This window comes from Gymnogyps californianus, chromosome 11, assembly GCF_018139145.2.
Source record: "Gymnogyps californianus isolate 813 chromosome 11, ASM1813914v2, whole genome shotgun sequence".
NCBI classification, from domain to species: Eukaryota; Metazoa; Chordata; class Aves; order Accipitriformes; family Cathartidae; genus Gymnogyps; species Gymnogyps californianus.
The window spans coordinates 20,263,065-20,279,741 of record NC_059481.1 but is presented as its reverse complement, the minus strand read 5'-3'; the positions used below and the strand labels follow the sequence as shown (position 1 = coordinate 20,279,741).

General features: G+C 36.0%; 1 protein-coding gene across 12 annotated transcripts in view; it reads right to left on the bottom strand.

Moving 5' to 3' along the window:
- MEF2A (myocyte enhancer factor 2A) overlaps positions 1-16,677 on the bottom strand; it is a 60,104-nt gene that overhangs the window by 11,451 nt on the left and 31,976 nt on the right. For 6 of the 12 annotated variants that reach the window (XM_050903174.1, XM_050903177.1, XM_050903183.1 and 3 more), the window contains 3 exons: positions 15,561-15,780; positions 15,293-15,352; positions 4,779-4,969 (listed from right to left, as the gene is read on the bottom strand). In XM_050903174.1, the coding sequence (XP_050759131.1) occupies positions 4,779-4,969; positions 15,293-15,352; positions 15,561-15,780 (471 nt within the window). Of the gene's footprint in view, positions 1-3,086; positions 3,111-4,778; positions 4,970-15,283; positions 15,353-15,560; positions 15,781-16,677 lie in introns of all 12 variants that reach the window. The other 6 variants (XM_050903175.1, XM_050903180.1, XM_050903182.1 and 3 more) reach the window with 3 other exon arrangements.

The following is a 16,677-nucleotide window of genomic DNA, read 5'->3' as shown; positions in this document are numbered from 1 at the left end:
TGTTACAATGCAAATCTGTTTCAAAGCAAATGACATCTGAGTTCACACAGAGCAACTGTGCTTTTTGACAGGAAAAATAGCTAAACTAGATTGTCTCAGATTTTCTAACTGTAGGCACAATGTGGCTTTTTAATAACAGTCTTTCTTTCCCGTATACCAGAATGAGTATCTGTAGCAAACATATCACTCAAATTAAGCTCTTTAACCAAATCTGCTGTTTAGAAAACCTTGTATTAAACACTGTGAATATCACCAGACAGCAAAGCTGCTCTGTCACAGAACGTACTACTCTCCAGGGCGGCAACTTTAATCTTTCTTCAAAATATGTAGTTCAACACCATTTAGCCATGCCAGATACTGTCAAGAACAGGAAATGCTACATTTTTTATTTTTAAACAACAGATACTGAATTTTACCTACAGAAGTCTTACAAATACTGAAGTAGTAGGAGTCTCTACACCCTACATTTCTACATTCTTACAGAACCACTCCTGATTAAGGGAGCTGGATTTCAAACTGCTGAAAATATATTTTTAAAGCAAACCTCTATCTCTGAAAAAAATATTTGCTACAAAAGTAGCAGGTTTTCATCTCGCTGGTAGCGTTCCATTTCCTAGCTTTAAAAGACTGAAGCTACTACTTCTTCCTTATTTCGGATAGGTATACAAGTATTTCAGTATCTGCAGCACTTAATTTTTTTTTCTCCACTCTGATCTTCAGAGAGCGAGCAGTATTAAAAATGCATGATTCCTTTTATAATAACGGAATGAGCAGGTACAGAAACACGGCTGTATTCAATTTTAAGCTTAAATTTGTGAAGATGAATTGAGGGTTATCAATCCTTGGCTTGTATCTTTCCAATTTAAAGAAAAAAGTATACCACAGCTACCATATTAAAATTAGCTACAACCTTCCACTGCCTACCAGCTTCTGATCTCTGTTTTGTCTGGCTGCTGTTAAAAGCCCACCTTTGAGCCTCGTAAGAATTTGGAGGCTCTGTGGCATTTGTTCAGCAGATGTACCCACTCTGCTTCAGAGCTTCCAGATTTCAAAGCTCTAAGTCACAGAGAAAGTCCCACTGATCTTCTGTGTAATTTATCCCTTTAAATCACTTAGGTACTTCTGAAAATCTCCGCTAGACCAAGTTTATCTGGCATAAAGATACGTTATTAGAGCAGAATTTTTGTGTCTGTCAGCAATTGACCTTTTTCCAAAGCCTTCTTGGATGGCAGCCTATAAAGTTGGGATTACTGTATAATGGAAAAGTTAAGAGGAGTATACTGGGAAACAATCCAGACCAAAGGACTTCCCCATGGGATTTTTTTTTTTTTTTTTTGAGTGGCTAATAAAGGTGGTTTTCTGAGGTAATTTATTTCTGAATATAATTCCTGAACACTCAGCCATACAAAGACATTAAGAATTATTTAGATGTGTCTAATATTTGTTGTACTCGGAGATTCAGCCAAAGATTCATGACAAATTTCAGGATTTTTTTTTACTATTTTTTAAACTAGTGCAAATGATAGCAGTAACAGGAAGAATTCAATATCTTTATTTCATGCTATGCTACCGTTCTTAGCTGGTTTTCATATTCAGTGCTCAGTTCCAACCATACAGAATGAATGTTCACAGACATGATTTGGAACTGCTTTCTAGCACCGGAATTAGCATCAGAAATTAGCACAATAAGAGACGTAACACTGCAGGTGTACTTCGTATTTCTTTACCACGTCTGAGGAAGACACTACTACATTTTCTTTGTGTGAGCTTTCTTCCCCTAACAAATGAGCCCAGTTTTTAAAACCACTAGAGGGCCCACGCTCCATACAATATCCATAAACCAACCTGCCTTCAGCAAGTCACGGTGCCCAGAGCATCGCAATTTTTAGCAGGTAGGAATACCTTAATTCAAGGGCTTTTGCATTAATGCCAATTGCAATGATATTTTGATTAAGTGTTTTTACGTTGAATTAGAGCTTTACTTCTTGCACTGGAAACCAGACACTTCTCTATAAAGGTGAGAAGAACATGCAATGACAGCTGTTTAACTGCTCAATTAGCAAGTCATTCCAATAAACCTTAAAAACTTCAATACTGACTTTCAAAAACAATTTCCCCTTTCTTTTGTAAATCTATTGCTCATGTTTAAGGTAAAAATCAACCAACAGCATGCAGTCATCAAAAAAATTTATCTAAATCACTACATTTTCCATGCTTTCATGCAATTAGAGCCTCATATTAGCAACAGGTCCATGTTCAAAACCAAATCAAGGTATGTAATAGGCAGACTTCTTTGTGTATCTTTACAATCGCACTCTGATGCAGCATCTTCTGCATGGTTTGTGCTACAGCAGCTAAACAATTTGCAAATTGCTCTAAAAATAAGTTACAAATTATTTTAGCCTTCCGTTATTTTCCAGACAGAATGCCAAATGTTAAAACCTTTTGGAGAAAATAGAAAAAACACAAAACCCAAGAGTTTCCTTTCAAAAGCAGAATGTCTTTCCACTGGAAAAAGGTAGAATTATTCATTTACAATTCTCTATTCCTTTTGGTAAACAGGGAACACCCCTGTGGTTTGATAATCTCACGCAGGATGAAATAATTCTAAACTCCAAAAAGGTGACCTCACCAGCAATGATGTAATCTCCTTGAAAATAAGAGAAGTAATACAGGGCTTGTGTTACAATCTGAAGAACTTCATGAGTGAAGCCACTTTCTAAAAATATTCCAATAATTTAGGAGATAAGTGGTTATTTATATTCTACATAAAAGACAGTAAATATCCTATACACATGGACAGTTACTCTGTAAGGCTCTTTTCCAATGTTCCCTCCAAGAAAAACAGAAATATTTTCAGGGGAAAAAAAAAATAGAAGTTTACAAATGGAAAGCGCTAGACTTTGGATGTCTTTTCAACTTGAATTGGTCGGGTTTTGAGTTTGATAAAACAAATGTATTTTTGTCTGCTACCAAGGGAACACTGGAATTATTTAAAATATGTAATGAAACTACAGTTAAAAAGCTGTAGTAAAAGACATTTTCAGCATCTTGCTCTCTCTCATCGAACAGTAGCCCAAACTCACCAACTCCAATTCATCCTCCTCCGACTGTACTCAGCAAACAAGAGGGATAACAGAGTTACTAAAAATAGCATTGCTTTCAAAAATGAAAGAAAAAGTCACGTTTGTGCTTCAGGATTTTTATTTATTTTAATTAATAATGTGAATTTGCCACCTGATTCTGTAAAAAATACTATTAGGAAGTATAATACTTTATATAATTCGGGTCAATTAAAAAATACCGTACTGAAAGAACACATGGTCTAGCAAAATTAGTGCAGAAAGGGCTTAATAAAAACAAGGACACAGCTACACATTGATGACACATGTAGATATGGAACACAGCAGTTTCTGGCTGGACTGATCCACTAAACATCCAGCTCAGTAACAAAATATTTTTCACGTACAACCATCATACCATCCCAGCATCTCTACTCTGAAATCCCTTTCCAATTTCCTCAAAAAGACAGACAAAACCTAAATTGAATATTATGTTGTTCTTAACAACACAACAGTATATAGGTACTGTACACTACTAACATCAGAACAACTGCATTACCAAGATCCTCTTCTTGTATCTATTTCTAATTAATTTAAAAGTGTAATTTTCACTTTAATAATCAGCCAGTGTATTTCCTATGTCTTCTACACTTCAGTATTCCTAGAAAAACCTAAAACTTCAAGAATCATTACTCTGAGGATAATTATAGCTTTTGTTACTTGGATTAATTTTGTATTATTCATCATGAATACCAGTAACAAATGTAAGCACTTCTAGTATCTTAAAAACAAATAAGAATTATACAGAGAGTACTTGTATTGTTTATACCCTGCTCCTCTTGGTTATGCTTCATTCTTCCATACACAGAAAACAGAAAATGTACACATAGATGTTTAAAATTTGTGCATGACAGTGAAAGACTAAGACCAAAGGATCTGGCCAACCAAATTAAAGGAAAAATAGAGTAACTCTTCCTGAAAGACCTGTTCTGGTCTCAGTGCTGTGGTTGCCTCATGCCTGACACGAAACTTGCGTGCTATTCCAAATCTAGGCTGAACAAACAATTACTACCAACATGCCAAACTGCACAGTAGTATTGAAAAGTACACAAACAGGGACTGAGCCTGATCCTCATTACTCTTTTATGCCTTCATTGAAGTCATGACATCCACCATAGGACACACAAGGTTGCATTCCAGCACACCACATCAAACAAGCATTTCTCTCAGACCATCATTACCACTGAAGCTACATTTTACATCCCGCAACCATTACGACCCAGGAAAAACAACTGCAAGTGTGCTTTAGGGCATGTTAATACAGTTCACATCACCAATAAGATCAGCCATTCCTCCACAGAATAATGCATAACCCTTTTTAAAACCCACATCCTCCAAACCAACAAAGTTCTCGGTACCAAGTTAGTGAGACATCAAATCAAAACAACAAAATCCCAATCTATGTCTCTAGGATTGCACTCTAACCGCATTTAGGTCAGACTGCTATTTTACACTTTTAAAAAAAAATTCCTTACAAATTTAACTTCTCCCAAGGTAATAACTTTTAACTTAGATTTTCATTAGTGAAATTTCAGAATACAAACACCTTTCTGTTATTGTAACCTATGGTAAGCAGATGAGATAGTTTCTCCCTGTGCATGTGGACAGAACACTTCTTTTTACAAAGCCAATCATAGAACAAATGTTTTAACTTACCAATGGCGGCATCATACCCTTGCTGGAGGGTGGGATGACAACACGGAGGTCGGGTTTGCGATTGTTCATTCCAAGATTACCTCCTCCAGGTGGAGGTGGAGACTTTGTAGGCATGACTTTGCCTAAGCCATTCCCACCACCAGTAGTTCCGAGTAGACTTGGTGAAGCTCGAGAATTCACAAACCCATTTCCTGAAACAGGAAAGACAAATGTACCGTAAGACCGAAGAGAAGTAGTAATACAAAATTTTGGTGCACATGTACAAATTACAAAATATTTCTTTTGTAAAACTTCCAATAACAAACTTCTCACAAGAGGCACAGTATTGAATAATCGGACAAACAAAAACCACTTTCACCAGAAGATCAATATGTAAAGGTAATGTCACCTCAAGGGCACGCTGTGGCAGCTTAAACGCTGAGAAGAGCATATTGCCACAGAACTATTTCTAACATCATCTGTTGTGTTTTTTTTATTTTGCCCTTTTAAGTTCCTCCAGGCTGAGCCTGCAAAAAAGCGTGTGCTTTCGCACAACCCCACTTCATCCCCACCCCCACAGAACATGAACTATACTGAATTGTTGCCTGTGAGAATAAAAAATCAGCTCTTCAACTCTCTCTTTCTAAAATGTATTCTTCAAATATCTTCAAGATCTGCAGGACTCCAGTATCTATTCTCTAATACAATTAATTTCAGTCTTAAAAATATATACTGTGTGATTATTATATTTAGCAACAATGAGGGGAACAAATCCTTTCCCTTCAAATTCATTCCAAACTCTGGACACAGATATACACGTCATTTATGCCCATCGATTTATTTTACACAGGTCTTTCTCTGCCTTACTCCTGATACTCATTCTAAGTAGAATTAGACAAGCCAAAGCCTACAGGTCCTGGCTTCAGCACTGAAATCTCCAAAAACCTTAATACACTCAAGATACAGGCCTTAGCTTACACTCAAAACAGATCAGAAAAAAGTAACAAGACCGTAAAGCAGTTAAGTGCCTAGTATTCTGTTTTCCTGTACTGACAAAAGCACCAATCATGTTAACCAAAATGTATTTCTCAGAAAAAAATTTAAAGCCACATTCCAATGATTTTATCATATTTATAGCAACAATTCCCAAAATACACACACCTTATTCAGCTGCAAACAAAAAAAAAGTTGTTAAGCGAGGGGAATTTCGCAACAGGGAACCCTATAGTTCACACTACAGAACTTGTGTGTGTGTGTGTGTGTGTGTGTGTGTGTGTGTGTGTGTGTATAAATAAATACAATTCATAGTAAGATTATGTTTATACTAACATCGCAGTTCTGAAAGCAGCCTTTATAGTTACAATTCAGGGAAAAGTCTATGACACAAAGTTCACTGTGTGGGAAATTCTCTTCTAATAGCCTGTAGCGCCATACTGGCATGAATTTTGTAGTATTATTCTAATTTGAATAGGCCCCTATGCCCAATCCAATTTTACTACATTAAGTACATATTAATCTAAAAGCAATTAAAATAAGAAAGTTGTCAGTGTCACATTCTACCTTCTTTGGCAAAACTTTTAATGCCTTTAAAAGCTTAGCCAGAATGAAGAACAATAACATGTATCAGTAACAACACAACAGTTCCTGAAGGTGACTGGTACCGCTACAATACTTAGCCAGTGTACGTTGAGAACCTAGGTGTGAATTCACCAGGATGCTAATGAGGAAGTCTGCTCCATTACTACTGATCCTTGTTACATGGTGGGGGAACTGCCAAATGCAATCCTCACCTTTTCCCCATCCACCGTAAATGGAACCCTACATATTGTTCTATCAATTTAGAAATGGAAAAAGCGAAGATTACTGTAAGAATTATAACAAAGCTCTTGTGCTGATCTGAAGATATTCCACTGAGTTTTATAAAGGTCTTTTGCAAACAAAGTTCTCGCTAAATATTTTTAAAGAAAAAAATTGTAAGTAGGTAGAACTTACTGGAATTTGCAACCACAGTATTCTTGTTCACATATGGATGAGCAGTAAATTCACAACTTTAAAGCCAGGATTTCAAATTCTGGATTTACTTTCTTTGTGGATTTCCTACTGTGCCAAAAGCCTGACCATACACGGATGATCTGATATGTCCCTTGAGTTTTTCAAGGTTAACCGAGCAAGAAGGAGTTGTTCTAATTTAGTACTTTCCTGAAGCACTTGTATGGGAGGTATGGGAATACGTTTTCTGAGAATTCTGCCATTTAAGTCAGACGTTATGGGGGAAAGAAGGAACACAGACAGCAGAACGAAGAAAAAGCTTTTTATGTCAGCATTCTTCCTTCTGTATTAAAAACCACAGCAAAAACTCATTTTGTGATTAAAGCATCTACATTCCTCAGCAGAAAACAGCAGAATTTATTGCCATGCTTCTAAGTTAGTGATAAAATTTAGTTAAAGTGGCTGAAAAGTTGGGCTGGAGCTGAGAATACATACTAGACCTAAATATACTCTTGACTGCTAGGAGAAAACTAGCCACAGCTAGGTCACACAGAAAAACCAACCAGCCAAAAAAGAGAAATTAAGTTCTGTGCTACCCCTAAGGTTCCTGAAACTGAGAGACAGTTTTTATAGAATCATGGTTTTGTTAAATACAGTTACACATCAATACTTATCCTATTAGCTCATTTATTACAAATGAGTGTAAACATCAGTTATAGACAGCCTACATAGCATCAGATTGCAAGAGAAATCTTGCACAATGGACAGAGTAAAAATTAAGTGGATTTGGAAACAGATGTAAGGGAGGAAAAATCACTAGAAAATAGCATAATTTTCACCAAATTATATCTAAAAAATTGTTACAGTATCTTCCATTGTCAGCAAAACTACCAGAACATTTAAAGAACTTACTGTTATAAAAAAGTCTGGGCTTTAATCTAGTAATAAATAGCATTTTATTACTCACTAGGCTGTCAGTGTTACCTTTTATACACCAAAGCTGCTGTGTTCTGAGTTGAATTTAAACTTCAGAACAATAACACTTTGTATAAACAATGGAGTTCTGTATAGCATTTTAGTCTATCCTATGATACCATTTCCTGTCCTCTGTTTTCAAGTATTTCGGTAGCTTGTGTGTTAAATCTGGACAGTGTCTTTCTTCCACACCCAATACAGTCATTTCCTGCAGCCCTTATTACAAGGCTCTGCCAATCCTTCAGAAACATTTCATGCTTTTAGTGGTGCTGTCAAAAACAACAAACTCCTTGCCATTGCCTTCTCTGCGCAGTATCATTCAGCAGCAGGGCAGAGGCAAAGCATTTGTTCTGACAAAAGGCTGAGCATTTCTTAAAATGAGTGTTCAGAAAAAATATATTAAGAACGGGAGAAACAAAAAATGTCGTAAGTGTGCAATACTATGGGTATTAATCCAATGGCAGCCCTTTGTTATAAATAGCAAGCACTGAACATTTAGCAAACGCTGGAGTATTTATATTGATTATTTGAAGAACCATATGCTGAGGCTGCAATAAGACTGTAGAATATTCATTTTTAATACAAAACTTAAAGCCTTTTTTCCTGTTAATAATCTAATAAGAAAATCAAATTACAAGTTAAGAGTGAAAGGATAACTAAAAGCATGGTATTTCTTAGAGTAAGGTCAGGAGCCAGAAAAAGATAATGATTACAGGATGATGCAACTATACGGCAGTTTGCCAAACTGAGGCTTTAATAACCCCATAAATTCTACTTACTATTTTGTATAATACAGAAATTGTATCTACCCCACCCACTATAGATCTTCCCCAAAGACAATTACTTGATGTTTAAAAACACTGTCAAACTGAAAAATGGAAACAGAATATAAAATCCTACGTAAGTGTAAAATAAGACTACTGTTTTTACTTCCATCAGAACAGTTTTACTTAACTCTAATTCTTTAAAACAGACTATGAAAGCATGTTCGAAACACTTCTTTGGCAAACGGACACCAATGCAAAGATGATAAGCTCTCAACTATATGAATCTAAATTTAATCATAAATTATGATAACAAACATTGCCAATGTACATTAGCCTATTTCTTGTTTAGTCAGAAAATGTTTACTTTTGAAGTAACTTCTTTTCTGAAGCTAAATGTTAAAACTCACCCATTTTAACAACTGTATATTCTGCCTTCAGAAATGTAATACAGCTTAATCTCATTTATTGTCCTGCGGCCCAAGATGTAGCATTCAATTACATGAGCCAGACTCATATTTCACTATATAAATCACATCAGCTGAAACAATGAACACACGTGGCTGGAAAGTACTCCATGTACTTATTACTACTCAAGGAATAAATTACAGTCATTGATGCCATTAATCTTTTTTTGTGGTTCACCTTTGGAGAAACTGAACAGTTATACACAGTTTTGGAAAATAATTGTGGGCAAGCAGCTAAGCAATGTAAGATTAAGCAAAAATAGGAATGGTAGTAAATAAATATTTATGCCTCAAATGACATCATATAACCCAACAAATGTCACATAATTAGAAGTAAACTGAAAATTGTGTTTGCAATAAGTGATCGATTCACTATGCATCTAGAAGACCAGACAAAATCTATTGAAGAAAAACATTTACATGTAGGACCCTGGGGAGGGGGAACGTATTGCAAGTAAATACAACAATAGCATTTCTATGTGCATTAGTTGCTCAATTTATTTACTTTTTTTTTTTTAGTATGACAGCTTTAAGTGGAAATTAAAAAGCAAAACAAAACAGCATATGCCGTTCATACCATTTTCAGCTTTGCACAGAAATCACTAACGATTCTACCATCATTTCAAAAAGCCTAAGTTCTCTGCTAGCTTTGGAAAGAATTTACTATAACATTTCAAGGAAGTTGAAATAAATGTATTTCCACTGATCTTTACAAATCAATACTTCAGATAATACTATGATTAGAATTAAACTATATCTTTGACAGTAACATAAGGTAAGATTTATACTTCTAAGGCAGTACTTTAGATATTAAAACACAGCAAAAAGAAATACATGTGACTAAACGTCAAGGGAACGCTTACTCATGTTACAAAACTAAAAAAACCCCTCATTTCCCAGGTTGCTGGAAAATTTAGGCAAGTTTTTTTTGCCTAAAACTACATAAAAGGAGAGACAATTTTCAAGGATATTTAGAATTTAAATGGGCCTTCTTCAAGGCCAGGGTTATTATTTAGAATGCAGCAGTAAACCTAAAACAAAGGCATACTGCTTTTGTGTCTAAATGTTATTCAACTTTGTGTGAAACATTAGCAGGGGCACTTGGATGCCTTTTAGGCCTTTTGAAACTAAACAGTTTACAGTTAATGAAATCAGAGTTCTATTTCCTGAACTTGCTGATTTCTATGTATCTATACAAAGCCAATGTAAAGAATGGTAAAGAAGGGATGACAGAAGTGATACGTTTAGAACATCTGAGGATGTGTGGTGGTGTACCCTGGGCAAGGTGACATTATATAAATGTTGAGCCTTCACACAAACAGATATGCTGCAATACTTTAATCCAGTTAGGAGATTAATAATTTGTTATATATGTGGCAAATTCTAACCAGAATTGCCTTGTACCTCTTAGTAAACCAGAAATTACGGTAAGATAATGAAAACACATAACAATATATGAAATTTCAACTAAAATCTAAGGGTAGTTCAGGGGCTGAACTGACCTCATGTGGATGGGTGGTTTCCAAGGAGAGATTGCTACAATTTAAAAAAACCCAAAAACCTCTAATGCTTTCTTCTACCAGCATGTTTTTCATGCTGATTTCAGCCAGTCATTTCTTGTGAGCTGATCTAATCAGAGGATGATGGATGGATCAAACTTTGTTATGTGCTGACAATGTCCAGCAAAGGAAAAGGGTTCAGCTTGCACCCTGTGAAACAGCTCATCTGCAGTCCACTTTCAGTACTCCTTTTCCTTGAGGAGAGCTTGGAAGCTGTAAGAGTAAACAGGCTGCTCTCAGTGTTCTTCAGGGATCCTTCAACTTCTTCCTTGGAGAAGGGTGAAACACTGACTGTTGTATTTACCTGCGTAATCTTAAAGATCAGAGCAAGGCAAAACATTATGCCAACACTATTGACATTACAGAGCAAGAACCTTTGTCCACTGCATTTAGCATCAGTTGAACACACATTCTTAAGTCAAACCCCTTTCAATGCAAGCTAGGTAGTGAGGAGCTCTGTCTAGTGAAAGATTGCCTGTGACACATACTACCTGTCACACTGAAGAGAAAGTATAGCAGATTAGAAATACCACCAGTAATGCATAACCTTAAGTAGGAATATGCTCAAGGTTTACAGCTGCTTTCCTAAGGTGGTCATCTACAACAACAGTGCCAAGCTTTTTAGCTGATGCAGATGATACAGGCTGGTGCGTTTGAGAGTGCGGGGTGGAGGGAGAAGAAAGTCCGTTTTCTTAAGGAAGAGGCTGATAGCATCCAGTTTCAAGCAAAATTCCTGCAAGAGGTATGTTTTTCCAGAGTTAGTTGGATACTTCTCATTGGGGTGTGTCTCATTTCATAAACAAAACAACATGAATAGAAAGATATGCACAGAAAGCTGCTTTGTTATTGAAGCCTTCTGGTGTACTCTTAAGAATTGCAGCATATTAGCCACTTGACTCAGACTTGTGAAAGACCAAGCTGAAAGATTCTTTTATCCTCAGACATGCAGAAAAAGCTCTCCCAATCAGCCAAGCCCTCAAGACAAAGGGAACCATTTACAGGTGTGGCCTTTCACAGTTCTCTGTCTTAATCCCTTTCTGGCAATATACAAGCAGTTCAGAGGTGCGTGCAAGCTGTCAATTGCACCTCTCCATAATCCTTCCTGAGGCCAGGATAAAAGATCACACGTGATCTAGACTGGCTCTTAATAGAGATCCCATAGCTCACAAGACACAGTTTTTCAAGCAGGTACATCCTTCAGCTCTATTCCAAAGAAATTCAATATTCCTAAAGTTACTTCACATTCTCAGAATCTGAAGTTTAGCGAGGACATTAGAGAAGATACAGCTCTGGAACAAAGAGGAGAAATTCAGTACTGAAGAACACTAAATCTTTCTTATCCATTCTCCTGATGATAAAATTGTAAGAGGAAAGATAATTTCCCAGAAGATTAACTGGGTCCATAATCTATATCTGACCATATGGGCTACTTCATTGACGAAGAAATGTATAGACAGGTAATACTGTGTCCTTGCGAGATCATAAAGAGCCTCCACTTCCAACTACTCCTTCAAAATCACCTAGGATGGGGAAGAACTTGGGGAACTCATCTTAGTTCAAAGGTCTCAGGGTTTCTGGTTTTCATGCAGCCTTGACAATGAAAACCAGCTCAGGTCCTTTGCATGGTTCTAACACAATGTCATAGGTGAAAGGTATGGAAGAAAAAGTAGATTGGGTAACAGTGGTACTTCTTTTGAGCCCTTCTGATTCTCAGAGTCCGCAAGGATGGGACAACTTCACTGGAAGTGCACTTCATTGGCAACCTCTGGATGACTCAAGCTACAATACCGAATCTACTGGAACACGTGAAGCAGACCTCCTCGTGACAAATCTGAAGGTGATCCATCCATCAAGTCCTTTCAGTTCAAAGTCAAAGAAACTCTCCCCTGTATTTGGGTACTCAGAGCAAGTGAGGCTATACTTTGCCTAATTAGAATGCACAGCCTTTTGAAAGGAGTAATACAGACATGCAGCATGTGTTCAAGCCATGATGGTGTTGACAACAAAGAGCAAGTTGTACGCATCCTGGTGATATGAGATTCTTGAAGCATATTAGATGCCCATCACAAACTGAACAGGGTTTAACACTGAGCAGGGGCAACAGTATAATGAAAATTCTAGCTCCAAAACATTTGATCTAACTAACAGAAAAAATAAATTAGCTCAAAAGCAAACATTGTTATTAATGCCGGACATTTTTCCCCTCTCAAAACTGATATACTTGCCAAGTAAAAATTTTCAGCAAATGTATTTTATGTGGTGGGTAAAATTTTAAAAATATTACAAAATAAAAACGCTTTTTCAGAGTTATGACAGCTGCATGTGAAGTAAGCTCTCAACATTATAAAATGATCACAAATTTTCTGTTCTAGACATAAAAAACCACCTACCAATCTTTGCTACAACACGCAGATATTTTTACTCAAAGTTATTTTCCACAGAAAAACTGTTAAGTTGGCAGATTGACTGCTAAAGCAAATCATATCTATTCCAATCAAGTTACACAGGACTTGAGAAAAAGACTCATGTGAACTAAATATGAGCCATTTTATGCAACATCTTTGTTTGAACTGGGTCCCAACTATGCAAAATAACCTTTACTTGCTTTTTACTCAGAGATAAAGGCATATAAGTATCTTTCAATGAAATGAGAACAAAATCTCAAATGCTCAAAACTTCATAATGTCAAGTAAGACTTGGGTTTTTCCTTTGTCTGTAAGAGAATATCTGGGAATATGGGTATGCCAGTACTCCATCTTTACCTTTGAAATCTCTCCTATAAATTGGGAGCTGCAAATTTGACACATGACCTTTCACAACTATATCCATTGGAGAACTCTCCATTCCTGATAAGTTCAAAAGAAAAGATTGAAAGCTGAAAGAAGAAATTATATTTTTAAAGTGAATTCTACAATACATGTAGCAAGAAACTAGAACCATTGTTGTCTGCAGACATAATTAACTCAATACACACACTTCAACAGCAGCTGTCAAGCTCAAATTGACACGTTAGCAGATTTACTCAATCTGGTTACGTATGGATTCTCGATTTTGGTTGCAATTGAGAAGGTTACTGTGCACCTGACAGTATTTAAAAGCCATGTCATATCCTAATAGACAGTGGAGCTCTGACAACTTAGGGTACTCTGTGGCTTAGCATTCTGGTGTTAACTAGGTATTTGAGTTTCACTAGAAGTACTTCTTATAGATGTTCCACTGTTCTTGTATAGCCACAACTTTTACTTGTATGAAAAATCTTTCTAGAAATGAGTGGGTATATGTATAACATTTTGGGTGTGATGTTCTGGAAAGTAAGAGATAAGTGATGCATTTTGACTTTTCACATAAACTATTAATAAATGCAAGAAGGAAAACATTTTACTGCATTAAATATGTTCACCAAGCTGCTGTAACTGGGTATTCAGTCTGCAGTTTAATATTCTATAGCAAGTGCTGCAAACAACTGTTTTATTTGCTTATTGAAAGAAGGAGTCTTAAATCTGAGGCTGCTGTTACTAAAGCCTGATTTTGGAAAAGAGGCCTGAAACGGCCTGATAATAAACTTATTTAGTCTGACTTGAGAAATACTATGGAAATCAACATCTGACCTCCACAGTTTCTAAAAATAGTCATCTTTTTTCAACTGAGGAAGTTTTCTCCATTTAAAATCTTGCTTACCTGATGGAAACCACACTTTAATATTTCATATCTTTGCTGCACATAGCCAAAGAATGGACGAAGGGTGGAAAGTCAATCCTGTGCTTTCAGCCTTGTAGTTGCAGCAATTTTTATTCATAAATTCAATTGCCTGACTTTATCTTCAGAGAACTTTTTCCCAGTTGCCACACTAAGTAGCCAGTGGGCAAATACTGCAAGGTCAACACTTGCTTCTCTAATTCCTTGCTATGAACACATACCGAGGAGAGTTATGTGTATTTGCAAAATTGACCTTCAGTCACCAAGATGTCCCAAGGAATGGAAGGAACATGAAGGAAGTGGGTGAACTGCCATTTATTTTGTCTTTCTGTGGCATGATAAATTTCAATGGCTGCCTGCTCGCTATCAGAGTACGAGATTTTGTTTAGGGGAGACAAAATATTATTTAAATGAAAAACTGCTATCATATCTTTTTACTGAAGACCAAAAAATACTGTGAATTGGATTTTTGGCAAGATCTCTAATTTGTTTTTGAAAGAAATTCTGATCATCTTCCAAAATTAAGACAGAACCTAGCTATCAGGTTCCAAGATTTATTGCTTTCTTTGTATAACTTTTAGAAAATGATTAGCAAGATACACATGGCAATACAAACAATACAGTCTGCATTTTCTTCATTTTGATTGGCACCACAACCAGTATGAAACATCCAGGTCTTGTGAATACTAAAGTTGAGAACACAACTGAGTTGTCTTTAGTGTAATAGTTTAGTAAGCGCAGTGAATTTCATACAGAGTAAGAAATTTGGCGAACGTAAGATCTCTTTAGAGTGCTGTAATTACACCTGTAGAGAAACACAAAAGCAAGAGCAGCACGCTACTACTGAAAACCACTAAAATAAAAAATGCAAATATTACTGAAGTGGAAAGGGCATGGCAGTAAAAAGTTAAACGCCTGATACGAATTTACAAGACTTGACAATTACAAGGCAACTAAGAAAATTATGACCTTTATTCTTCCACAACCACTTTTTCAAAAGAGTCAAAATAAAAAATTGCTTTTGAGTAACTGTGAAACTAAAACCACAATACTATTTTTCAACAAAGACATGATACCGCACTTACCAACTGGACTGGTACCAGCTCCATTTGGCACTGTGAGGTCAGTTGTCCCCAGCATTCCACCTAATAAAAATAAGCCAGAGCATTAAACTTGCTCTCATTACAGTATCGTATCATTTTGCACTTCAAAACTTAAGGAGTTAAAAAAAGAAAATGCACTGATACCATTAAGAACTTGTTACTTGAGGTTTTTTTGTTTGTGTTTTTTTTTTTTAATTAAAAAAATAAAAACAGGGTATAAAAGGAAAGCACAACAGTACTGAAATCTTACCTGTGTTGCCAGTACTTGGTGGTCTCTGAGGGGCCCCAGGTGATACGTTCCGATGCAGGGTGGTCTGAGGTGGGGAGAGCATGGTCGTGTCTGTTAACGATGAACTGGCTGCCAGTGATGGGGATACGAGGGAACTCCCTGGGTTACTGTAGGTTAAAGTGTTGGGATTGGACACTGGAACCGTAACCGACATCGAGAAGTTCTGAGCAGGCAAGCCAGGCTGGAGGAAAGAAGATGAGGAACACACACAAGACAACAGCGTTAGCATTAACTACGTTTGCAGAAATAGCACATTATAAAAATCCACATTAAAGTTTGCCAAGAATTACTCGGGTTTTAAAAAAAAAAAAAAAAAAAAAAAGTTAATTATGTTAGTTTTCAAACTCTATTAAGCATACAATTTTAAAACATCCATTTGTTGTAGAGTACGGTGTTAAATTCTTATACATCATACAAATACAGTTCCAAAAGAATTACTCATAAACTTCTAAAATACTGGAAGTTCAAATACAAAAAATTGAAGATATTCATATGAATTTGCAAGCTCAGAAATACAACAAATTTACCAGTTAATTTGGATTATTACAAAGCAATGACAAGCTAAACATGTCTACAAATCAATGAACTGTTGCACCTTCAAAACGTAAGCATAAACATGCACATTATAAAATAAATAGTCAGTTATTACACAAAAAAGAAAAAGTTAGTAATAACATTTTCTATTAATACCCTTGCCAAAACAGTGCTACTAATCTCTAAATCTTTTTCGTTTTCAACAGACTAAAAAAAGTAAACAGATCTTTAGAAAGTCACTAAATTCAGTAATTTGAATTTAAACATTTCAGCTGTCATTATTCTGAGCTGTTTTCCACAAAACCCTGCTTGAATAACCACTCCATCTTTCTTTTTTGCAAATCTCATTTTTTAAAATTCTAATTTTTACAGCATTATTTAAAAGGCAACTATTTTTCTGAAGTATATATGTTTGTTATTCAACAACTATTTGAATCAAAAGCTTAGATGCCTGCCCATCTATGGTACTCATTTGGTTATGACTAACTTCTTTGGCCTTTGTCTCATTCCTATCCTTTGACAGTGATGAGTTTCTGAAACAAAA